General features: G+C 38.1%; 1 protein-coding gene across 2 annotated transcripts; it reads left to right on the top strand.

Moving 5' to 3' along the window:
• Positions 1–3,655: 3,655 nt before the first annotated feature.
• rcan1b (regulator of calcineurin 1b) lies at positions 3,656–27,191 on the top strand. Of its 2 annotated transcripts, none has more exons than XM_022674954.2 (4): positions 3,656–4,158; positions 18,287–18,460; positions 21,904–22,063; positions 26,160–27,191. In XM_022674954.2, the coding sequence occupies exons 1-4, from the start codon at positions 4,036–4,038 to the stop codon at positions 26,327–26,329; spliced, it is 627 nt and encodes a 208-aa protein (XP_022530675.1). In that variant the 5' UTR covers positions 3,656–4,035; the 3' UTR covers positions 26,330–27,191. The 2 variants fall into 2 exon arrangements, with proteins under 2 accessions (XP_022530675.1, XP_022530676.1); XM_022674955.2 differs by lacking the exon at positions 3,656–4,158 and adding an exon at positions 17,450–17,774.
• Positions 27,192–27,335: the final 144 nt, after the last annotated feature.

The raw sequence follows: 27,335 nt of genomic DNA, 5'->3' as shown, positions 1-27,335 counted from the left end.
TCCACTGGGAGCTAGGCTGACCCAGGCTGATCGGTTTAAAGAGCAGGACACGCCTTCCACCTCACCGACTCTCCACGGCAGACTTCCTGCATGCCCTCAGTCTTTAATGGAAAAGCCTAGAAACTAGAAACTCTATTTCTTCAGTTGTTTTGGTTGACTTTGGCCATTTTTGTTTCGCCTTTGTTACAAGTCCAAACGTTAGACCAGGAGTTTATTTCCTTGGTTTCTGTTCACAACTGTTCAAAAGCTTGTTACACGTTTTTTTGTGGTGTAGTGGTGTAAGCACCAAGTTTTTGAACAGTTGTGAACAGAAATCCAAAGAAATTATCTCCTGCTCTAAGGTTTGGACTTGCAGCAAAGGCCATTTGTGAACATAGAGTAGAATATGTCTTGGAATTGTATTTATTTGGAGAAGGTTTGTTAATTGACACACAAATATTTCTGTTAATGTACCTATTAAATCTATAGATAGATAGATAGATACAGTAGATAGATAGATAGATAGATAGATAGATAGATAGATAGATAGATAGATAGATAGATAGATAGATAGATAGATAGCATATGATTACTGACACCAAAATCTTTCAACTAAATCAAAGAAAACAGATTGATGTATTATTTTTACACTTGGAGTGTTTATAGGGGTATTTGAGACCCAAGTGAAAATACAAAAAGTGATTTTTGCATAATATGTCCCAGTTTGAATGAAGAGAAACATGAAACAGATATTGTAAAATATAATGGACTGCTAAAAATATGGGTGTTCTAAAACTTTTGACAGGTAGCGTACATGAAAAAAAAAAAACTTGCTTTTTATGTGTGGTTGTAACACTGTGAATTTCTCCACTATGACATTATTAAAGAATTAGCTTATCTGATCTCATAAATATGGAAGTCTTCTTCCAATTTTCATATCATCCTGTGAAATGGTTTTGATTACAATTAAACATTTAAACACAACAGGAAGCTGTGCCTCTCTTTTGCAGTGATAGCAAAAGTGATGTGTATCCAAGTATCCACATTTATTACTTCATCAAACACGCATAACATTATGACCACCTCCTTGTTTCTACACCCATTATCCATTAATTCAGCTCTTCTGACCATACAGGACACTCTGTAGTTCTATAATAATTACAGACTGTAGTCCTGTATCTGTTTCTCTGTATACTTTATTATTATTATTCTCTTTTCACCCTGTTCTAAAATACTCAGAACCCCACAGGAGAGAAAGCCACCACAGAGCAGCTATTTGCCATTATATATAATATAATATAATATAATATAATATAATATAATATAATATATATCATTGAAAGGTTACTTTATTTCAGTAATTCAGTTCAAAATGTGAAACTTATATATTATATAGCTTTATTACACAGAATGATCTAGATAGATAGATGACTTACAGCCAATAAAGACCCAAGATATACATATAATATATAACACAGTGGATCAACACCAGCAGATGACATGTCTCCCCAAACCGTCACTGATCATCATTAATTTTACATTTCATTTAAAGGAAATCAAGGGAGCAGAGTCTGGAGGAAGAGAGGAGAGACACACAGTCCAAACTGCTCGAGGTCTAGTGTGAAGCTTCCACCAATCAGTGATGGTTTGGAGAGTCATGTCTGTCATCTGCTGGTGTTGATCCACTGTGTTTTATTATGAAGTCTAAAGTCAGTGCAGTTTTGTTTTCCCACAAAATCTTACAGCACTTCATGCTTCCCTCTGATTTTCACATTTTACACTAAATTACTGAAATAAAGTAACTTTTTTGAGATGCACAAGAATTATTTGAGTCATAAGTCATTGTTCTCAGCACTGCAGTGATTAGCACTGATTAGCATGGTGGTGGTGTATGAGGTGTTAGTGTGTGTTGTGCTGGTGGTACAGTGAGTGGATCAGATACTGCAGCAGTGCTGCTGGAGTTTTTAAACACTGTGTTTAATCATCTCTCACTGTCCTCCACTCTATTACACACTCCTACCTACAGCTGAAACACCTTGTAGATAAAGTAAAATTATCTGTTGGTGCACAGCTTGGGCTGGTCATCCTCTAATCCTTCGTCCAGGGTTGCAGGACGGTGCCCACAGGACTCTGCCCAGAGGATGTTAGAAAATTTAAGAATACATTATACTTAAAAAAAAAAAAAAATTCAACTTAACAAGGCAGTGCTGCCGACATGGCAAAATACTCATCTCACATCAAAGAAAACTGTATAAAATAACAGTATGTAAGGTGAAGGGAAATATACGTCTATATATAATAATAATAATAATAATAATAATAATAATAATAATAATAATAATAATAATAATAATAATAATAATAATGTGATAATTTTGAGAAAAAACTTGATAATATATTGTTGCACAGTGTTTGTATGATATTTAAGCACAGCAGGTACATTATATTAATATTATATTAATATTCACCCTGTTTATTCATTTAAAAAAATGTTTTGTTGTTGCTTTGTAATAAAATGTAACACCATAAGGGGGCGCTGTATAACCAGCTCTAGTGCTGCAGCATGAAGCGCCCATGACCTTAAATGTTCCCAATTCACTTTCACACTTCTACACTTCACTAAATCCGAATTCACCTGCCCGGTCTGTCCATCAAACCGAATTACCGCTTATCTGTTTTTATCTGTTATTATAGAACAGTTATAGGTAGACTGGCCAATTATTAAATCGTATGTGCGCCGCTGGTGTTCTGTCGAATTGCGCTACCCGCTGAGATGTGCTACTTTGCCGGTCTGCGCATGCGTAGACACAGTTTGTTCGCCATGGCTTTCTTTGTAATTCTGAGTTTCTGAGCTTACTGTAATTATTTACTTGAGTGTTACGAAAGGGTAAATTATATATTTTTCTGAGTATCCTACTTAACATAATGTCCCTCAAGTCGTTGCCAACCCTGTTATGTTTGATGTCATTGCCTACCCTGTTATGTTTAAAACTAAACCGTAAACAACTTTTGCCTGAACATTTTTTTATTAATAGTTAAAATTAAAAAACCTGCCTCACAGGTTCAACTGTGCTTTTGGTCAGGAGGTAGACAGTCACAATATGCAAATCAGTCAAGGGGTGAGTTGGTCAAATCAGACACACAAACTATTATGTACAGATGAACAGGTGTGTTATTTTCATTATAAAACCTCTTAATTTATGTTCTTTTTAATCCGTATTATTATTATATAATTGTTTTATTATTATTGATCAATCATGTCAAAGCGCCTTTTTAATATAACTGTTCAATGTAAAGAATTGGTCCCTATCTTTGTTGTGTAGTGAAAACTTGTAAATAATGCTTTTTTGGGGAAAAAAGCAGATAATAAGATAAAACTGTTGGGGTTACATTTTAGAATTTTGTATTAAAAAATTACTCCCCACAGCTGTATCTAGTCTAATTTAAATAGCTAAAAGCTGAAACTTACTCAAAACTCAGTATAGATAACATTAGTTAATATAAATATAATTGCATTTTACATACATTTTTTGGTTGTTTTTTAAGTGGGGGGAAGGGCTTGCATACAAAAATACACCAAATTGTAGGAATGACCCCCTATACTAGGGTAGCACGAGTTGGCAAGAGAGCACAAATCGGCAGAACACCGGAAACCGGGACGTCATAGCAGCTGTTTTCCTTCCAGTGGATTAGCGTCATCTCCGGTTTAGAAACCGAATCAATCGGGCTCCGCTTTTACAGCATTAAGTTACACAGACTGAATTCTGAATAATCCGGATTACCGGTGGCGGCGGTGTATTGGGTGGGCCTGTGTTAGCCCCCGGACTGCATGGGGGTCCGGTTATGTGCGGCAGTGCAGGCGGTGGTGAACGGCTTTGTTGTGGCTCGAGATCCCCGCGGCTCCGCTGCGGAGGAGGAGAAGAGGAACCGGGAGCGGAGCAGCAGCAGCACGGCATGAACCCAGCCCCCCGCCCCGAGCCCCGGCTCCGCGCCTGATCCACACACCGCCTCCCCACCGCCACCGCCGCACCTACTGCTGCCCACCGGAGCGCCGCCATGCAGGAGCCCGAGAACGGCGAGGGCGGGGCGGCGGCGGCGGAGGTGCAGGTGAGCGAGCAGCCGAACGCGCTGATCGCCTGCAAAGTCCCGGAGGAGGTCTTCACCGCCCGGCCGCTGAAGGTAAGATCAGCCGCAGCCCGGTAAACACCAGCCGCTCCGATCCGGTTCTACCGTCCAGCCGCTTCATCAGCGGTCCCTTAGCGTTCCTCAGCGTCCAGACCTGCAGGAGCACACCGGACAATGGCCGCTCTGAGAGACAGCAGATGAATCATCCTCATCATCATTATTATCTGTTATCTGGCTGTAGTGAACACGGGCAGCATCAAAAACACCGGCACCCACAGCAGCAGCAGCACTGCGACTAATGATCGTTTTAGTGTTCGACTAATTGTGTCGATTATATACACATTTTTATTAATCGATTAGTCAGCTGTTATTCTGCCTTGCCCTTCCGAGTGTCAGCAAAAAAAGAGAGAGAGATACAGGGTGCATGGTAGAGCTACAACTATGATTATTTAAGTTGTCGACTAATCCCTTATCATAGTAATCTGGTGATTATTTTTCTGATCAATCGATTAGTCAGCAATTATTAATCTCCTCACTGTGTTAGCAAGGAGAGAGAAAGAGTGAGAGAGAGAGATGGATACAGACTGCATGGTGGGGCTGCTATTACAGTTATTTTGGTTGTTCATTAATTTGAGTTGGGTTTCTCAGAAGGTTTTTAGCACTATGATGATTCTTAGATGGTCGAGTGGGCTTCACACTTGGACACTGGGCCCTGATGTGTTTTTTATTGGTAAATTAGTCAGCGATTATTTCTGCCATGCCCTTTACTATGTGAGCAAACAGAGACATACAGGCTGCATGGTAGCCTTGCAGGTAATGATTATTTTGGTAGTCAACTAATCCTTAATTGTAATAATCTGGTGGTTATTTTGCTCATTAGCCAATTTGTCAATGATTATTTCTGCCATGTCCTTCACAATGTAAGCAAACAGAGATGCATGCTGCAACTAGGGGTGGGCAATATTATATCGTATACAATATATCGTGACACAGAAATATCATTATATTAAAAATCCATATCGTGATAATAGGGATGTTTTGTTTTAAAGCCTCCCAGTAAATAATGGACTACTTTTAAGTGTATTTATTGTATAATTGTTTTAGTTTGCAGTTTATATGCATGAAAATATTCTGCAATATTTTTTGCTGCATTATATTATTTTATGCTATATTATTTATTTTGCCACATAATGATTATACTGTTATACTATTATACTATATTCCTAAAATTAATGAATTATTTTTCTGTAATCTTAGATCGCCAAGTATATCGTTATCGCAAAAATACCCTGAAATAGCTTGATATTATTTTAGAGCCATATCGCCCACCCCTAGCTGCAACTAATGATTATTTTGGTGGACGACTAAATTTGTCAATTTGTTTATTAACTTTTTTTCCAAAATTAGTCAACATAATCAACAATGTTGATTTATAAAAATGTGTCAGTTTGGAACATTGTTCGTTTGGAACTCCAATGGCTTCTGACATTTCTGACATTTTGAAGTGGATTACCATCCAGACAATATTTTTTAAAGAAAAGAAATGGCTCTTCACAGAGTGAGCAAAGAGAAAGAGAGACACAGACTACCCTTATAAGACCCCAATGACTATTTTTGACTATGCCCATCACTGAACGAGCCAGGAAAGAATGGCCCAATCCCATTTTACCCCTTGGCCCTAACACTAAACTCTAGCTCTTTGTTTGTGTTGGCATATTCTGATTCTTGTTAGGCTGGAGGGGTAAGGAAATATATTACATATATCACAGAGAAATTAAGGAATGGACAATAATAATTAATTGCTGCACCACCTGCCTCCTTTCTGAACACATACGATGCACTAAAGTTAACTAGCTAACCAGCAGTTGGGTTATAGAACTTGAGCATTCCACTTAGCATTTAGCATCACATCAGCTTGAAAGGGTCACCTATGAACTGCAACTAGTAGCCTAGTATTGAAGCAGTTTTATGTATTTATTATTAATTGGAAAATGTCTCAACCTTAAGGTTTGTCCCAATTCTTAAAGGGAGGATTTCACCCCTCTGTTCTAAGAGGAAGGGTTCCACTCGAGAACAATGGGTAGGTGTGCAAAGAGAGAAATGGAATTGGGTCAGAGTGTCGCAGGCTGCGTGGTAGGGATGCAACTAATGATTATTTTAGTAGGTGACTAAGCACTAAATGTGTTTGAAAGTGAAGTAATTTTCCTCAGACAGTTAACTTCACTGTCAGACAAGGCGGCATCAGGTTACTGCTATCCTGTCTTCTGTTTCAGTAAGAGTGGTGCAAAATGACACAGGACTCATCCTTTAAACAGGCCCAGAGAGTGTCAGGAGCACACTGGATAAATAAAATCCTTATACACGCCATAAAAAGTGACATGATTCGGGTGTCCATTACAAGACTTTAGTTTTAGAGTAGGGGTGGGCAATATGGCTCTAAAATATATAGATATAGGAAAACTAAAATAATTAATTCATTTCAGGAATATAGTATAATAGTATAACAGAATAATCATAATGTGGCAAAATAAATAATATAGCATAAAATAATATAATGCAGCAAATAGTATTGCAGAATATTTAGTGCATGAATATAAACTGCAAACTAAAACAATTATACAATAAATACACCTAAAGCTTCACAGTAAATAATAATAGACTACTTTTAAGACAGAACAGCCCTATTATCACGATATGGATTTTTAATATCATTATATTTCTGTGTCACGATATATTGTATAAGATATAATATTGCCCATCCCCCTAGTTTAGACTACAGTGTACAGTACGGTATTTTTTTTATAATAATTTTATATATTATATTATTAAGTACACTGATCAACCGTAGCATTTTAACCACTTTACTATTTTTCAGTAGGGCTGCAATGATTAGTCAATATAATCAACAATGTCTATTATTTAAATTTGTTGACACTTGTTGAAATTTCATTGTCGTCTAATCTTTAATTTGTAAGTGCTGGGGACAGAAGCGCAATGGGAGATGGGTAAATGGCTCACTCACACAGTTTACACTCAACTCAAGTGTCTCCAAAAGTGCCCAAACCCAACAGATTGCATATTTAATCACTAAATATCAGTACTTTAAATGCCTTTTAAATCTCATTTTCAGCAGTTTCTATTGTTTTTAGAGATGGAGGACATGGCAGAAATAATCGCTGACGAATCGACTAATCGAAAAAACAATCAGCAGATTAGTCGATTATCAAATTAATCATTAGTTGCAGCCCTGTTTTTTTTTAGCTCCTTGCAGTGGGGTGTATGAGGTGTTCGTATGAGTGTAACAGATGCAGCAGTGCTGCTGGAGTTTTTAAACACCTCAGTGTCACTGCTGCACTAAAAATATTCCAACAACAGCATCCTTTGGGCCGGACTCAGTGATTCAGTGTTTAAGAGAGGGTGCTCATTTCTAGCGCAGAAAATCGGGCCAAAGAGTCTAAAAGCAGAGAGAGTGCGCATTTCTAGCACAGAAAAATGTGCCGAAGAGTCTAAAAGCGGAGAGGGTGCGCATTTGTAGCACAGAAAAACGGTCCAAAGAGTCTAAAAGCGGAGAGAGTGCGCGTTTCTAGCGCAGAAAAACAGGCCAGAGAGTCTAAAAGCGGAGAGAGTGCGCGTTTCTAGCGCAGAAAAACGGGCCAAAGAGTCTAAAAGCGGAAAGGATGCGCATTTCTAGCTCAGAAACACAGGGCAAAGAGTCTAAAAGCGGAGAGAGTGCGCATTTCTAGCGCAGAAAAACGGGCCAAAGAGTCTAAAAGCGGAGAGAGTGCGCATTTCTAGCACAGAAAAACAGAGCAAAGAGTCTAAAAGCGGAGAGAGTGCGCATTTCTAGCACAGAAAAACATGCCGAAGAGTCTAAAAGCGGAGAGAGTGCGCATTTCTAGCACAGAAAAACGTGCCGAAGAGTCTAAAAGCGGAGAGGGTGCGCATTTCTAGTGCAGAAAAACGGGCCAAAGAGTCTAAAAGCGGAGAGGGTGCGCATTTGTAGCGCAGAAAAACAGGGCAAAAGAGTCTAAAAGCGGAGAGAGTGCGCATATCTAGCGCAGAAAAACGGGCCAAAGAGTCTAAAAGCGGAGAGAGTGCGCGTTTCTAGCGCAGAAAAACAGGCCAGAGAGTCTAAAAGCGGAGAGAGTGCGCGTTTCTAGCGCAGAAAAACGGGCCAAAGAGTCTAAAAGCGGAAAGGATGCGCATTTCTAGCTCAGAAACACAGGGCAAAGAGTCTAAAAGCGGAGAGAGTGCGCATTTCTAGCGCAGAAAAACGGGCCAAAGAGTCTAAAAGCGGAGAGGATGCGCATTTCTAGCTCAGAAACACAGGGCAAAGAGTCTAAAAGCGGAGAGAGTGCGCATTTCTAGCGCAGAAAAAACGGGTCAAAGAGTCTAAAAGCGGAAAGGATGCGCATTTCTAGCTCAGAAACACGGGGCAAAGAGTCTAAAAGCGGAGAGAGTGCGCATTTCTAGCGCAGAAAAACGGGCCAAAGACTCTAAAACGGTGTGGAAATGAAATAATCAGGAAAAAAGTATTATTTAAAGTGGTATATTTCATAATTTGTTTTATTACAGAGTCTTCAAATATATTTCTCCTTCTGGCCCCCAACAAAAAAAGTTTGGACACCCCTGCCCTATACTGACCTTTTCATTTGGGTTTCATTGTAAATATAATATTAAAGACTGTATGAAAGCTATACAGGAACAAATGCAGAATTATTCTGTAAAGAAAAAGTCTTAAATAAACCAGAATATGTTTTATACTTTAGATCCTTCTAAGTATCATATTTATTTTTGAGTTCAGATCTGCAGACTCTTGGTTTTTTAATCTCAGCGTCTTCATTAGGGAGAGTCTCCTGGAACAGTTTTCTCAGCGTCTTGAAGGAAGGAGTTCCTGGAGGTGCTGAACAATAGTTGCTACTTTTCCTTCATGCTGTGAAGCTCCAGCTCATCCCAATTAAATCACCTCAAATCACCATCTCAGTTCAAACACTTTTTTTAAATAGTTTTCATGTCTTTAATATTAATATACAATGAAGAAAATAAATGAAGTGAAGAAATAAATAAAACCTTGAACTTCTGACTGATACTGTAAATTTTATCCATTATATTGTAGCTAGTTTTAAAAAGAGATAAGGTTCTCACTGCCCAGGTTTTGTTTACTATTTCATATATAATTGTCTGGCCGTTCCATTGGTATTCTTTGCTATACTGCTATTTTTCGTAGGAAGGGACATATATAATTTTAGGTACTAAAGCTCTAGAAATATCCTTGGCCTAAATTACTCCAGTGACAAAAAAAAAAAAAAAAAAAAAAAAAATCCCCTGCAATGCTTTTTTCCAGGGACAATGAGGTCAGTGGCCATTCGTGTTGCGCTATGCAAGCCCTAGAGGACAGTGTGTGTGTGTGTGTGTGTGTGTGTGTGTGTGTCTGGTTTCTGTTTTTTCTTAGTGTAACCTGAAGTAAACCTGTGAGTGAATGATAAATTAAAGGAAAGGTTAAACTGTGTAAGTGTAAGAAGTTCTCTAGCTCAACCATTAATCTGATCAGTCAAGTTAGTCAATCTTTAATTTATTTATACCAACATTTTATCAACATTCCTATTCTAGTTTCTCTGGTTTATGTTAATTTGTATGTTCTGTTATATTTGATAAATTCAATCTACATAGTTTGTATTTTATATTTCCTAATCAATCATTAGTATTTGTCAAAAAGTCCAAGTCCCAGTTTTCTGCATTATAAATGAGCTACTGCGAATATATATTTTTAAAAATTCCCTGTATTTGTCAAATTTTAACTTACAGCCAGTATGGAATGTTAGATTTTACTAAACATGGCTTTGTTTGCTTTATTTTTATCGCAAAGCAAAAAATACCATAATTTTTCCAAAAATCGACAGTGTGCCTTATAATGTGGTACGTCCTATGTATGAATTCTACCAGTTAGGGGTGGGCGATATGGCTGTAAAATAATATCACGATATTTCAGGGTATTTTTGTGATAACGATATACTTGGCGATATAGGAAAACTAAAATAATTCATTTATTTCAGGAATATAGTATAATACTATAACAGTATAATCATAATGTTGGAAAATATATAATATAGCATAAAATAATATAATACAGCAAATAATATTGCAGAATATTTAGTGCATGCTTATAAACTGCAAACTAAAACAATAATACAATAAATACACCTAAAGCTTCACAGTAAATAATAATAGACTACTTTTAAGACAGAACAGCCCTATTATCACGATATGGATTTTTAATATCATGATATTTCTGTGTCATGATATATTGTATACGATATAATATTGCCCACCCCTACTACCAGTCAGGTATTAAAAGAGCAGTAAAGCCACTCCGTTGAAGTACAGCAATATAAGAGTGAGTTTTCAGTGAAATTTATCCAGCACTAAGGCTGGGTGCAGCAGCATTAGCATTAGCTGCTAATCACAGCGCTAGCTAGAGGTGTCTATATTGGACTGTAGTCTGTGTGTTTACTGTGTTAAAACAAGCTATGTGGGATGAACCGCTAGCTGAAAGCGCCCTGGTTTACTGGAACACTCAGGGTTCCTCAGTTTAGCTCTATCTGGTAGCATTTACATCCCGCTAGTGCTGTGGTTAGCGGCTAATGCTAATGCTGCTGCACAGACAAGTATTGGAATTTTTAACCTTACTATAAATAAACGGAAGCGCTTTACTCACACAAATAAACAGTTTTAAGGAGAGAAATCTGTGTAGATTAGCATCCAGTGCTCGTTTGACTTTGAAAGAAAATGTTTTTTTTTTTTTAATAACTACTTAGTTTTGTTTATTTAGGTGCTTCTTCCAGCTTCCCCATTAGAAGGAAAAACATGGCGACACCCTTGCTCACTTCAATGTAGGCATCCTTACTAGTGTTGCTCAATACACCTTATAATCCTGTGCTCCTTATATAAGAAAATAGACCAGAAAACAAAAATGCATTGATAATAGTGCCTTATAATCTGGTTTGCATTATAGTCTAGAAAAAACGATAATCCCACTTCCTTTAAGTATCTCTTAAATGCAAAATTCCAAACGTTTTGGGGATTAGTGACCCTTCTGGTGAGATTGTGTAATTGCACAGAGCATGTAAAATTAGAGTTTGTTTCGGTTACTTCAATTCAGTCCTTAATATTATTATATTTTAGGCCTTCAGGTCTGTTTCCAGAACAGTTTCCATCAATTGTTCAACAAAACAATGTAAACCCAGTACAGAGACATGGCTGTGGAGGAAGAGGTTACGGGTACTGGACTGGCCTTCCTGCAGTCCTGACTTATCAGAAAATATTTAGATGGAATATTTATGGAAAAATGTGATGGCAACCTTGTACTGCTGTACATCTGAAGACGTGTTTGCAGGAAGAAAGGGAATTAACAGCACCTAAAACATAATCTCAGTTGTTTTGAGTCACTAAGCATTTTAGTTTTTTTCCCACTACACTGGAAAAGCTTGTCCTGCATATCTTTTGTTTACACAACATTAATTTGAGGACTCAGGCACTCGGAACGCGTTTTTCCGCTTCTATAGTTTTCCCTTCTCTTTCAAGTTAGGGACAAAATCTGGTCCAGAAGATCCCCACAGTAGGATACCATTTATATATATGTTCCAGCGTGTATATCTGTGCAGTGTGAAGCTGCTTTGAACACAGAACTCTGAACATTTGTCGCTGTGCGGTGTTTTCAATGAGACGTGAAACCGCCCTTATTGAACCAAAAGTATCTTTGTGTGGAAAAGTTCAAGAATCATTTGAAGCACCTTTATTCATAAGAGTGCTGGTTAAAATGCAGTGCCGTCGGAGATGCATGCTAGTATTAGGGATGCACTGGAATGAAAATTATTAGCCTTATCAAATTTTGCTAGCTAATTTTATAGGTGCTATTCTATTTACATTTTCAGCTTCATCAACAATTACATTTGGGTCATTAATTCATCCTAGCAGTGCTATTCTATTCATAAAGTGCATCAGTAGTGTTACTCACATCTTAGCATAAGAACCTTGCAAGCAGGAAGCAACATGCACACTAGGGTAACAGGGTAAATTGCGGTATTCAAAAATACAAGAAATTTCTCCAGAAGTCAATGATTCATCATGTCAGAATACTAATAATGCACTCCGTATATCCATGATAATGTATGAATTTTACCAGTCAGGTTGTAAGGAGCAGTAAGCCATTCTGCTGAAGTACAGATTTATGCAGACGTTTCACTACAGTAGTATTAGCATTACCCGCTAAGAGTATTAGCGTTCAGAGGTGAGTATTATAAGCTTGTAGCCTGCTGCTAACCCCGGCTAGCACTGCTGTAAATGTATTAGCATACCGCTAAGTGCTAGCTATTTGACCAGCCCTGCACAAAGAAAGGCAGCCAGTCTTTTGGTAAGTTAGCTCTGCCAACATTACTATTCCAGCCCTACAGGTACAGCTCATACCTTCAGCTGGAAAACAGACTTTACAAAGAGATAGTATTTATGTTTATGTTTAAATAGAGCATAAAATTAGCTTGAACTTTGTTTGTTGGCGCTCCCTGACGATGGTTGTGTGGAGTGTGGGCCTGCCTCTACAAAAAAAAAGGAAAAACTGTAGTATATCTTAATTTTTTTTTTTTTGCTATTTTCTGGCAATGTTTTCAGTTACCAAATATGGTGCGTCCTTAATTATATTATATTATATTATATTATTATTATCTTTGCTGCTCCATTTCTGTTGGTTATTTATTGCCCTTACAACACTTTTAACAACTTCCACGTGTTTGCAAATTGAAAATACTGGTAGTTGGTTGGTGGTTTGTTGTGTCCTGAATGTAAACCACTGCAGATGCTTCTGAGATGATGAGAACCTCTTTTGTATTTTTGCTTAGCTGTGTACGTAGTCCTGTCTCAATAATTTCAATATCGATTTATCGTACAATAAATAAACATGACCTCACTAATTTTTGATAATCGTGATGAATCGTCTATTGTGTTTATTTGTATTATATGTATTTATAATGTGTTTGTTCACATATATAACAGTAAACACTATTTTAGCCGGTCATGCTTCAATAATTGTTACTCCATACACACAGTGTGGACTAAAGTAAGTGAAGAAATAAATACATAATTCTGTAACTAATTATAATAAATTATTATTTACATTTTTTCTGTCTTTAAAACATGTATAATGACTTTATGCTATTCTGTTATTAATATGTCAGTGGCATTTAATAGTCTTAAAATTACAAAAATATAGTGTATCGCAATAATTTCTGGGACAATATGTGTATGGTGATATTGTAATTGCGCAGTTTTATTGAAATTCCGTTTTTAGGCTGCTTTAGGCCATAAACTGGAAGCCTTGTTTCCTTGATTCATCATTAATATCCACAGTTTTTTTTATGTAGTTATCTACATAAAAATGTCCTTGAGCTAGTTTTGACACATTGCATATTGTGACTGGAGCAGATATGTATAATAGTAGTACAGCGATTTGGATTATTGATTTATTATTGATTTTAAAATAAAATTAGATTTTTTTTTAAACACATGATCATGTCAGCCCTGTAGTATTAGTATTAAAGTAATAAAGTTGGTCTTATGGAAGTGTGAGTGAGTGGGTTCTGCAGTGCAGTGGGGAAGCTGAGTGTAGAAGCTGAAGCAGTGTGTTTGGTATGGCTGCACTGTGGTTCTGTTACTGACTCAGTGCTGCAGATATGCATGCAGCACCTGTGTGAATGCTGCAGAGCTCTTTGTTCTGTGTAGCTTTGATGTTAGGCTACGTGTGTGTGTGTGTGTGTGTGTGTGTGTGTGTGTGCGTGTTTGGCAGCAGCAGCAGCTGGTTTTACTTTAGTAAGTTTAAATTGGGGCTTTTTCATTTTTAATTAAGGTTTTCAGCTTTAAAGTGCTATATACTGCTGATTGCTCTATACCAGGGGTGTTCAAACTTTCTTTGTTGGGGGCCAGAAGGAGAAATATATTTGAAGTCACGGACCACAGACTCTGTAATAAAACAAATAATGAAATATACCACTTTAAATAATACATTTTCCTGATTATTTCATTTACACACCATTTTACTTGACTTACTATCTTTATCTATCTTTGACAGTGTTGTGTAAACTAAGATTTTTCAAATTGATGTTTCATTTCATGATGTCTCTTAATATTAAACTCCTTAATTACGGAAATAATTAGACTCTTTGGCCCGTTTTTCTGCACTACAACTGAACCCTCTCCGCTTTTAGACTCTTTGGCCCGTTTTTCTGCGCTAGAAATGCGCACTCTCTCCGCTTTTAGACTCTTTGGCCCGTTTCTGACACCTAGCGTTCAAACTTTGAATCTCGTATTATAAAAACCTGCTTAACAACGGGCCAACTTTCATTCTATTTCTACAATACAAGGAAACGGGCCGCAAATGGCCCGCGAGCCGTAGTTTGGACTCCCCTGCTCTATACCAAGCAGTCTAATATTAACCTCTACTAGGGGTAGGGGTGGGCGATATGGCTCCAAAAAAATATCACAATATTTCATGGTATTTTCACGATAACGATACTTTTGGCAATATGACAAAACACTGAATTAGAAAAATTATTTTGAATTTTATTATTGCATGCGATATGATATGGCTAACTGACATATTAAAAAAAATAAAAATTGGTGCCATATCACCCACCCACATCACATCAGGGTACTACATTTTTACTGTTTTTAGCAAAAGAAAAAAATCACACTGTTCTCATTTCTCATTATATATCTACTAGAGATTATATTATCTGTCTAGTATAATTTATTTTACTTTAATCCTGGATATATGGAGATATTTGGAGTGCATTATTTTTATCATCAAGACATTCTGAATCATTGACTTCTGTTACAAACTTTTTTTTTGTTATTTTATATCAGAATTTTTGCTGTTTTTCTCGGGTTTTGAGTGCTCGGCGCTGAATCAGCTCCTGATCGGTCCGGGCGCAAGACAGCATTGTTTAATATCGTGATATATATTGTTGAAAAAAGAACATTTGCAATGTAAAATGTTTCCAATATTGTGCAGCTCTAGTTATAAACATGATAATAATAAGATTATAATATATTTTAGCAGTCTTCAATAACTGATTTTTTTTGACTGTGTATTTATATTACTTCATATCCTCATATTATTTATATCCTCTGTGTTTGTTTTTAAAAGCTTCTCATGCCAGACTAATTCTGCTCCATATCTGCTACAGTTTGTTTAGGACTGAGCTGCTGCGTTTGCCACTTTGCATTTTTTCCACCTCCATATTTATGGTTTCATGTTTCCGTTTTTTCCATTTCCTCATAGAGGCGATTACTGGTCACGGTGTTAATGCAGTCCTGCTCAGGACACTCAGGACAGACTCTGTTCAGCATGTAGAGGTAGAACACAGCTCCACTGCTCCACAGCTTAATGCTTTCTGGAATTATTAGTCCACCTTGTATTGCAGTAATTCAGTAATTTAGCGTTGATTAGAATTTGTTACAAACAGGTTTTAAATGGTCATTAACACGCCTGTTAAATCATTTATACACCCCTGAGTTTTGGAGTACGGAATTAAATTTTTTTTATCATGATCTTTGTGAACTGAATTTAAGCCAATTTAGATTCACATAAGCCCTATCTGGAGAGGATTCGTTTCTCAGGGGGTTCTGGGGTAATTTTCTCTTTTATTGGGGTTCTCTGTGATTTTATTTCCGTCTGGAACAACCATGTACGTGTTTTTCTCAGACGTCCTCTGAGAAAATTACAGGCTGAATTATCTACTGTTTTTCTCTGAACTCCGTGGTGCTCCTATAATTTGAGTTTCGTCTTCTCGTGTTTAATAAAATAGCTCTTTGTCCACTGCCGCACACCGTACTTACACTTTGGGCGCGCGTTTCCACGGAGATACACGTTGAAACACAACAGAGAGTGGAAATGGAGGAGCTACTGAACGAGATGTCACGTGACTGAGAAAACCAAAAAACTCACTGGTCCTCCTGTTTTTTCTATTGCAGTCCAGATGCAAGAGTTTATTACTGAGTAGAAGTGTGAAATATTTTTAGATGCATCTAAAGATATCTTTTTAATAACTCACAACATGACAATCAACAACCTCATCAAATCCAGAGTGACTGATTTGCTGGGTTCCTCCTTTCACGATGTTCTTCAATACTCAGAACCCCACAGGAGAGAAAACCACCACAGAGCAGCTTACATTATTATTTAGTTGGTTGATTATTATTCTTGGCACTGCAGTGATTAGCACTGATTAGCATGGTGGTGGTGTATGAGGTGTTATTGTGTGTTGTTCTGGTACAGTGAGTGGATCAGATACAGCAGTGATTAGCACTGATTAGCATGGTGGTGGTGTATGAGGTGTTAGTGTGTGTTGTGCTGATGGTACAGTGAGTGGCACAGCAGTGCTGCTGGAGTTTTTAAACACCTTACTGTCACTTCTGGACTGAGTATAGTCCACTAGCAGCATCCTTTATTTGACCTACAAGGTGTTTCAGCTGTAGGTAGGAATGTGTAATAGAGTGAAATATATAGTGAGAGATTAAACACAGTGTTTAAATAAAAACGTCTTTACTTTTCCCCTCATCGATTAAATAGCAACAGTGCTTGTAAATATATCTACGCCGATAGGCGTGGGTTCTGGAAATAAGATGGAAAATTTCTGGTGTATTGCTATCTTGGCAACGGAAAAAAGCACAGGGGCACCACTGACTGATTAGAACCCTGACAACAGTAATGAGTCAGATGTTTATTGCTATCTTAGCAATGCAGTCAAAAATAATACATCAACAAAAAACAGAATACTGCATAAAATAGCATTGCTGTTGCCGTAAATTATCTGCTCATGCACCTTTTACAGAATGAACGAACACACGGGTCAGCTTCCTCAACTGAGAGGTTCAGAAGCGCTACAACATTATAATAGCAATCCGCCAAAGTCAGAGTGGACCTGGCTTTTAAATTGGTTTTGGTTGGTTTATTTCATGTTACACCCAAAACACACGAATGATTATTTAAGAGAATTAGTACATTTTGCACTTTTCCCGTCGTTACAATAGCGAAGTCACACGGACATGCCCTAAATCAAGCTGCAGTTGGCAGCTTGCCTGTAGTTCACTACAATAGTCTAAACTAGTCTTTTGTAAATAATCTGAAAATGTAGACAGGAGTCTGTGTTTTATATTTATTGTTACTGTATTCTGTTAATAATGCTGCGCTGCTGGTATCAGAAGGCTGAGAGAGGGAGTGATGGGGGAGGGAAAGGGGGCGGGGCTTGGCAGTATCAGCTCCAGTATAAGTAGTGGCAGACGCTGACACACAGATGAGTGTGTGACCTGGTGCAGTAGTGCGTATCTGCTCCCGGCTGCAGGCTGTTGACACACTGTGGAGGAGGAGAGCGTTCACAGTGGAAACTCTGAATATAGAACTGAAATATATCAGTGTTTTTTCTCCTTCATCTCTTTATACTAAGATAGGAAGGTCAGGAGGAACGGATCCAGCCTGAGATATACTGTCCTTTACGTTTGTTTGGAGTTATCAGATGTTTTTTAGCTTTTTAATCATGCGCTTAAAGATAACTAAGTGCAATCGTTTCTGTCTGGTGACCACACTTGTGGACGGTGCAGTGTTTAGCCAATCAGAGGCTCAGGTAAGGCTGTTTATTGAGTTATTTTTATATTTTCAAGTTTTCTTTAAGAAGATGAGAATGTCCACATTCTCTGGAGAAAGGGCAGCTCTTTGAGCGTCGGCTACAGTGTGCTGCGCCATTTGCGTAGCTTAGAGGGAGGGATCGTCGATCCTCTTTTTGACTTCAAGGCTCGAGACCATGACATAATATATATATTTATATATATTTATATATATATATATATATATATATATATATATATATATATTTTTTTTTTTTATATATATATATATATATGTTTCCTGATCAGTCACGTGTTAATGTATTAAATGAGATGCCTAATGTATAGATTTTGTATATTATTTGTATCTGGGTACTTTTCTTTGTTGCCGTCCACAGCTGTAACTCTCTCTCTATTACTGTGTGATTTAAATGAAGGATTATCATATCTTGATCAAGTTTATATTTTATGAATGTTCACACACACAAATATTCTAATATTCTAACCTGCTGGTTGTTTTTTTTATCTTCAGGAGCAGTTCGAGGCCCTGTTTCGGCAGTTTGATGCAGGAGTTTCTTTCCAGTTCTTTAAAAGCTTCCGGCGCGTCCGGATTAACTTCACTGATGCTCTGTCTGCTGCTGAAGCTCGAGTGAAGCTCCACAAGAGTGATTTCAACGGCAAGGAGATGCGCCTCTATTTCGCCCAGGTAACCTTACATTAGTATTACATCACACATTTTATTAATCTGCTACAAATGGCAAAAAGTTTTACCCTAGTAGACATAAAATAATATCACAATTTGTGCAATAACATTATTCACCATTTTTTGCATACAGTATACTATGATGCACCCCTTGTCAGTATAGCTGTCATGTCTCACTTTTGAGAAAAATCAGTTATTCAACCACTTTGTGGTTGAGCTTTACAAGCTGCAAGACCTTTAAACTAATTCATTTTTCATTTTCTTGTTTCTTCATTCATAAAGGCACTTAAAATACAAAAAATTACAACAGTAAAGAAAAAAACAGATTTCTCACAAAAGATACAAATGGTTAATATGTGATTTATTGGTTTGATGTCATGATGTGCCACAAAACTCAGTGTATTTCAGCATTATGTCGGTATTTTGTCCACCCTCCAATAATATACAGGTCCTTCTCAAAAGAATTAGCATATTGTGAAAAAGTTCATTATTTTCTGTAATGTACTGATAAACATTAGACTTTCATATATTTTAGATTCATTACACACAACTGAAGTAGTTCAAGCCTTTTATTGTTTTAATATGGATGATTTTGGCAAAAAAAAGTAAAGAAATAACAAAAATCCAAAAAATTTGCATATTTCATCCGACCAATAAAAGAAGTGTTTTTAATACAAAAAAGTCAACCTTCAAATTATTATTAATTATGTTCAGTTATGCGCTCAATACTTGGTCGGGAATCCTTTTGCAGAAATGACTGCTTCAGTGCGGCGTGGTATGGAGCCAATCAGCCTGTGGCACTGCTGAGGTGTTATAGAGGCTCAGGATGCTTCGATAGCGGCGTTAAGCTCATCCAGAGTGTTGGTCTCGCGTCTCTCAACTTTCTCTTCACAATATCCCACGGATTCTCTATGGGGTTCAGGTCAGGAGAGTTGGCAGGCCAATTGAGCACAGTAATACCATGCTCAGTAAACCATTTACCAGTGGTTTTGGCCCTGTGAGCAGGTGCCAGGTCCTGCTGAAAAATGAAATCTTTGTCTCCATAAAGCTTTTCAGCAGATGGAAGCATGAAGTGCTCCAAAATCTCCTGATAGCTAGCTGCATTGACCCTGCCCTTGATAAAACACAGTGGACCAACACCAGCAGCTGACATGGCACCCCAGACCATCACTGACTGTGGGTACTTGACACTGGACTTCAGGCAATTTGGCATTTCCTTCTCCCCAGTCTTCCTCCAGACTCTGGTACCTTGATTTCAGAATGACATGCAGAAACTGAGCAACAGTCCAGTGCTGCTTTTTTGACTAGTACTGTTCATTAAACCAAAATGTACAGCAACAACCCCATCTTAATTACTAACTGAACACTATTGTGGTGGTTCCTCCATTTTTGACCACAACATCTAAATCCAGGTGTTTTTAGTTCCAGTTTATTTAAATCATTGTTTATACTACAAAATATAACATTGTTAAAGTATAACTCCAGTTTTCCATGGAAAGCTGCATGAGGAAAACGGAGAGAGGTTTGATTTCCACTTGAAAGTGAATGATTTCTCATTTCTCACTAAAGATACTGAGGTGTTACACTGTTGTGGGATGAGCTGTGAAAGCTTGGCTCTCGACAGCACACTGGATGCCAGGAGAGGAAAGGGAAAACTGGCGTAGTGCACTGTGTGCTGTACTGGCTATAACTGCATTATATAACACAGATCCTTAAAATATAGACCTTAAATCCAGTTTTAGTTTTGGACTTTGTAATTGTTAGTAGGTGGGACACTGCAAGGCCAATAATAAAGACATAAACTGTCTTTTAACATGCATTAAATTAACAAAATCGAATATAAACAGATGGAAGTTTCAACTGCAGTGTTATTCAAAAGAAGCTGTAGAGGTTCTTAATGGAGTCCTGTGATAATGCATCCCATGCAGCTCTACAGTAATATTCTCGTACAGTTTCTGCAGATTTTGTGGAAAGGGTGTTGGAGTGTTAAAAGAGCATCCCAGAGCACCCACACATTTTTTTGTTAACGAGGGATAGATCTGGTGAGGAGCCGGGTCATGACCTGAGACAGCGACAGTATGTGGATGAGCATTGTCCGGTTGGTATAGCACAATGGAGTGTGTGGTCAGAAAATGTAGGGATTTTCACTGGTTTTAGGACCTCATTAACATAATGTTGGGCTGTTGAAATGCCTGTAATGAAGACCAAAGGTGAAGTTGAACTTTAAAACCAGGTATTCTGGAAGTGTAATATTTGATTACCATATTTTTTGCACTATAAGGTGCACTTAAAATCCTTTATTTATTTTTTAATCATCAGAGCAACTTATAATCCGATGCACCTTATGTATGAATTGTACAAGTCCGGTATTAGGGAGCAGTAAAGCTACTCCACTGAAGTACAGAGTTATACAGGAGTTTCAATTTAGTTCTCCAGCACAGAGAATGGAGCAGTTTTAGCATTAGCCGCTAACAGCGATAAGCGCTAGCTTTTATGTTATTATGTTTATGTTTAGAGGTATAGTATTATTATCAGCCTGCAGTCTGCTGCCTACCCCTTCTTGCACTGCTGGAGTAGTATCATCATTAACTGCTAAGCACTCGCTCTTTCACATTTCAGTGGTAACTATTATCGGCCTGTAGCCTGCTGCTAACTCCAGCTAGCACTGCTGGAGCAGTATTTGCATTAGCCTTTAACTGTGCTAAGCGCTAGCTCTTTTATCATTCGGAGGCAAATATATCGGACAATAGCCTGCTGCTAACCCTGGCTAGCACTGCTGAAGCAACATTAGCATTGGCATGTTAAAACAAGCTATGTGGGATGGACTGCTAGCTAATAGCTCCATGGCTTAATGGCTTAAAACTCAGGGTTCCCCAGTGTAGCGCTGTTGGGCGGCATTTACATCCCACTCCTGCTGCGGTTAGCAGCTAATGCTAATGCTAATGCTGCTGCACCCAGCCTTAGTGGAAATCTGGAAAACTGAAAAGCTTACTCTAAATGAATGGAAGTGCTTTACTCACCCAGATAAACAGTTTTCAGGAGAGAAATTTGTGTAGATGAACATCCAGTGAACATCCAATGTTTTTTTTATAGTGTGAAAAATACAGTACGGTGGCAGCGACCAACTAAGTGACCACTAAGTAATAACCAAATCTAGGTGTGGATGCACTGTGCTCACTTCAGGGACACTTCAGTGCGCTATTCCAGTATTTTAACAGGACAATGCTCATCCATATCCACATCTCAAGAGCTTTACTTGGTGTTCTAGTATCCTTTATTCTATTAAATCCAATACTTTCTCGGCAAATATTTTTCGGGGGTGTGTGTGTTGAATCGTAAATGTCTCACCAACAAAATTAATATTTCTTTTTTTTGTCTCCCACCTCTCTCCTCTATATCTTTTTTCTTTCTTCTATCACTCTCTGCCCTCGTCTTTCTTCCATCAGTCTGTGCACATTGGCAGTCCTCGTCTAGAGCCTCCAAAGCCAGAGAAGCAGTTCCTCATCTCCCCTCCTGCGTCTCCTCCAGTGGGCTGGGCTCAATCTCAGGACGCTACGCCGGTTATTAACTATGACCTGCTGTGTGCTGTCTCCAAACTCGGCCCAGGTAAAAAAAAAAAAAAAGAAAACACACCGCCATCAGTAGTATGTGGAGCAGCTGTGTCTTCTCCAGATGAATCTGACTTGATGCGTCAGTGTTTTTTGATGGAAAATCAGTATTGTGTGATAGAATGGGTTTATAGAATGCAGGTCTTCAAGTTTCAAGATTGAGTTTCTGCTATTTGATTTACGTTTCTGAAATATTGTATTTCTGTTTATTTTAGGGATGGACTGAATATTTGGCAACTAAAATTTTTCAGCTGAAATGACAACCCTGATCTAGTGATCGACCGATTGTTGTTGGGTTTTTTTATGCCCAATGCCACTATTTAGAGAGCACAATTGGCTGATGGCCGATATATAAAGCCGATATGTAGCAATATAAACTTGTTGATTTTAAATGAACATTTTTAGCACTGTTAAGGTCTATAGTGTGTCTGTTCAACCATCTGTAATAACAGTATTAAAAAAATAGTGTAGTACTCTGAACTAACTTTAATTCCAGTGGTTCAAACACCATTATTTAACTGTTAAACTGTTAACTTTACATTACTTATAATACAATTACTTTACAATAGCATAGTGATATTACCCTACATCAGGGGTATTTAATTAGAATTCAGTTCGGTCCACTTAGAGTAAAATTTCTCCAGGCTGAGGTCCGGACCGTCGCCATTTTTAACTTGTGTTATGATCCAGTATTATATACTGTATACTGAAGAAGCCTATAGTAGTTCTGTCAGTGTTTTATTAATGTCATCAACAACTGAAAGACAAAATTAATTACACATACTATTCAGTATATTTCAACAATATATATATATTTTTAAATAGGCCTGTTACAATAATTACATTATCAACCTATCATAAAATAAATGGAACACCCTCAATAATTTAACTTATCGAGTCTAATAATGTGAATCTGTATGTTTACTTTGTTTAAAATGCTATATTTATATTCTATTTAATTTTATTTATATTAGGTTTAGGCCTGCCTGTCATTAATAATAATTACATAAATGACAAATCGTACAATATATGGAGAAATGTTTGCTGAACTTGGCCAAAATATCAGCTTTTTAAAAAAACAGGAGTTTTATTTTATTTAATATTATTACTGTAGCAGTATTTATTATGTTTTTGGTAAAACTGATGGGGGAAGTTGCCAATGCTTTTTGTCCTTTGGGGACTTTTTGTCTGCTGAGTTGTTCTGATCAGGTGGAGTAAAGTGGAATATTTTGGACTCTTGTCTCGGTTGTTTCTCTTTAATTCCTCTGAGTAACACCGCGAGGTTACATTACTGTTAGTATGTTTTATAAAGGTAGTATTTTAATTTCTTTTTCTGGTGCGCACCATCTGTATTAGCCTTTCTCGCTTTATTCTCCCACTTCTCACCGCCTGCTTCTCCTGTGTGGCTCCACCCTCTCGCATCTGCACAGATCTGAGGAGAGTGTTTGGTTATCTTAAAGCGCACGTTGTTTGGTCTGTAAGTTTACTGCGCTGTAAAGCACGTAAACCATAAAGAAAATAAAAGATTTAAATTAGAATTAAATCCTTCTCAGTAGTTTACGTTCACCTATTAGTGACCTCTGCTCTACATGATCCTGATGTTTCCATGCATTATGGACACTATTCACATAATTAGTAATATTTCCACTGTTTACACCTGATTCAGTACGACACCCTCACTAATAATATCAGGACCACATACCAGTAGTGTCGTATTTGAGATGAACACAATTTAACTTTTAGTAGTTCGCAAACTCATATTTTCACCTGTTTAAATGTTTGGCTGCATTTGATTTTTTGGTTTTAGTAATTTAGCTACAGAAAACTCTGTTTAAGAGTTTTTAAAGTCATAAACAGGAGTTTCAGAAGAGCAGCATTCAGCTGCTTTTCTCCTGTAGCTGTGAGTTAATGTTAGCCAAATTATGCTAAAGTAGCCAGCTAGCGTTAGCTAACACAGAGTAAAACTCTGTGTAGCACAGAAGCTACACTGTTCATTAACAAAGTCAGTGAGATTGGTTCACTCAGTCCTTGCCAGCATTTATGTCAGTTTTCTAATATTGATATTACACGCTTTAATCTTGAGGATTTATATAAAAAACATTACATAAAAAGGGTTCATTTTTAATAAGAAACGTTAAGTCTAACTGGAATAAAAAAATATTAAAAAATATTGAAGTAAATCTGCAACTGTAGCCCCATCCAGAAGGGGGTCCTGGGGTAATTTTCTCTTTCATGAGGGGTCCTCTGTAATTTTATTACCGTCCGGAACGTCCATGTGTGTGTTTTTTTCTCTGACGTTCTCTAAGATAATTACAGGCTGAATTACCTACCTATCACCGAAATCCATGGTCCTCCGGTAGTTTTAGTCCTGTCCGGATTTACATCTCTGAGTTTCATCACCTCGCATTTAATAAAATAGCTATTTGTCCACTGCCGTGCACCGTAATTATACTTTGGGCACACATTTCCACAGAGATCCAATGGAAATGGAGGGGCTACTAATGTCCTGTCATGACTCACTGATTCTCCTTTTTTTTAATTGCAATCCAGATACAAGAGTTTTAGCACTGAGTAAAAGTGTGAAATATTTTTTTACACACGTCCCCCTGAGAAACTAATCCTGTCCGGATAGGGCTTGTCAAATGAACAATTCTCTTTCCTAAAGTATTTTAGTGAACACAAATTAAACAAAATTTCATGTCCTCTAAACATTTAATTTTAAGTTAGTTGTCTAGTTTAGAGGTTAGATCGGTGCACATTCTGCCCGACCCGACCCGCCCCATAAACTGGCTGTTTTTGAGCTGTTTGAATGAGCGAAATATGATCAGAATTATGTTAATTAACACTAACATAAAAGCATAGAACTATTATTTAATTAAAATGATTTTTAAGAACAGCTACACACAGTGCTGCAAGTCAAACGCGGAGGCGTTCACGTGCGAGAGAGAGAGAGACAGAGAGAGAGAGACAGAGACAGAGAGAGACACTGAGAGAGAGAGAGAGAGAGACACACTCACAAAGAGAGAGAGACACACTCACAGAGAGAGAGAGACACACTCACAGAGAGAGAGAGAGACAGACAGAGAGAGACAGAGAGACAGACAGACAGAGAGAGACAGACAGACAGAGAGAGACAGACAGACAGAGAGAGAGAAAGAGAGAGAGAGACACAGAGAGAGACACAGAGAGAGACAGAGAGACAGACAGACAGAGAGAGACAGACAGACAGAGAGAGACAGACAGACAGAGAGAGAGAAAGAGAGAGAGAGACACAGAGAGAGACACAGAGAGAGACACAGAGAGAGACACAGAGAGAGACACAGAGAGAGACACAGAGAGAGACACAGAGAGAGACACAGAGAGACATAAAGAGAGAGACAGACAGAGAGAAAGAGAGAGAGAGAGAGAGAGAGAGATTTGAGTGTTCTGGTGTATGAGCTGCTCACAGGTAAAGGTTCTAATACACTGTATCTGCTGTTTCTCTTTGATCTCCTCGCGCTCATATTCTAGTCCCATACATAATTCTGCAGCTCCCTCAGTGTTTTCTGTCGTATTTTGCGGCTTTTGCGACTCCCTGCTGAATCCGACTCCCGCTTCGCGGACAGAATTGGCACAACACCGCCCGCTGTACAACTCCAGGAGTGAAAAGCGCTTATAAATAAACTCGTTTTTTGGTTAGTTTTCGTAAACAATAATAATTGGTTACTTAGGTACATTGTGAATATCACACCAGAGCTTTAATTAAAAATAGAAATATAATACAAAATCTGATGCCTATATCTCAGACTATTTTCTGGAGCCCGACCCGACCCGGCCCGAGGAATGTGGTGGAAAATCAGGGCCTCGGGTCAGGTCGGGTTCGGGCAGACAATCTAAGCTCTAGTCTAGTAATATCTATTTTGTTACTATTCTAAATGTATTAGGTGGAGTAGAGAGTGGACAGTAGGAGTTTAAATGTTCTCAGAATGTAAATAACCTGATAATATTTTACTGCTGAAAAAAAGGTTTTTTTGTAGCACCTTCATTGTAGCCTGTATACGGAACAAGGCCTGTTACTGACCTGATTTCCTGTCCTGTTTTTTTTTTTTTTTTAGGTGAGAAATACGAGTTACACTCTGGAACCACGACGACTCCCAGCGTGATCGTGCACGTGTGCGAGGACGACAGTTCGGGCGGGGAAGAGGAAACCGAGGGGGGGAAGCGCGCCCGTCCCAAAATCATACAGACCCGGCGCCCAGACTACTCTCCCTCCGTCAAGCAGTGAACCCGGAGGCGAGGAGGACATTTCATCTAGTTGACTAACCTGGCACAGCTCCAGGAGACACGGTCATGCAGTTCGTCCTCCCTACTGCCAGGGGGCAGCACGTGTAAAGCGCCTCTTCCTGATAGGGAGGTACCCATTCTCATCATCTCACGTGGGTTTGAGTTCATGCTGGTTAATTGCAGTGGAAGCAGAGATTTAGAAGTCTGACTTTTTATTTCTTTAAACGAAATCTTTCTTCAATGTATGTAAACTAAAGAAAGTGTACTTGGGGTGCGCCGCCCGTCTCTCCCCTCCCCCCGTTTTACTCGAAAAGGAAAAAAGAAGTTGTCTAGCACAGAACTTGTTCATGTCTGGATGCTGACCGTACGTTGTCGGAGGCCGCCGGTGTAGGCCTGCTATTTGTCGATATCTGTATAGCAGCTTGTCGTCCACGTCTATATTGATTCTCGTCTTCTGCAAAAATGTCGTTAGCGTTGCTGAAATTTCCACAAGTCTCCTCTAAATATTATGCACTTTAAGAATAGAGCCTTATAATGTGATATACCTAACATTATTAAGTATTTGTCGCAGAATATCGACTGTGTTACCGCATCGCTCTGTTGTGTTTTACTGTCTGTAGGCGTTAGACTCGTCATCACCGCTGTCAAGAGGACAAAGAACATGTTGCAGTGGAATCTTGTGATTTTCAGCAGAATTGACGTACTGTATCTACAGTATTTGTTGTATTTGAATGTAAACCACATCTGTTGAATACGCTTCAGGATTTATCTTGGATGAACTAATCGCATTAGGCTGCAGGACTATGAGCTAGAGGGTACATTAGCCTACTGTTAATAAAACAGTATTGACCAAACTCATGAAAGTCTGTGTCTCTTCATTTCTTCTTCGTAATAAAAGATCCTGCTGGTTGTAAAGGGTGTAACCAGACAAGATAATCAGGTCAATTTAAAAAGGTTCATATTTTTTTTTTTTTACTTTTTTTTTACATTTGAATTATATCACTCAT

The sequence above is a fragment of the Astyanax mexicanus genome, chromosome 21, assembly GCF_023375975.1.
Source record: "Astyanax mexicanus isolate ESR-SI-001 chromosome 21, AstMex3_surface, whole genome shotgun sequence".
NCBI lineage: Eukaryota > Metazoa > Chordata > Actinopteri > Characiformes > Acestrorhamphidae > Astyanax > Astyanax mexicanus.
The sequence above is the reverse complement of the archived record's forward strand: the minus strand, read 5'-3'. Positions and strand labels throughout refer to the sequence as shown.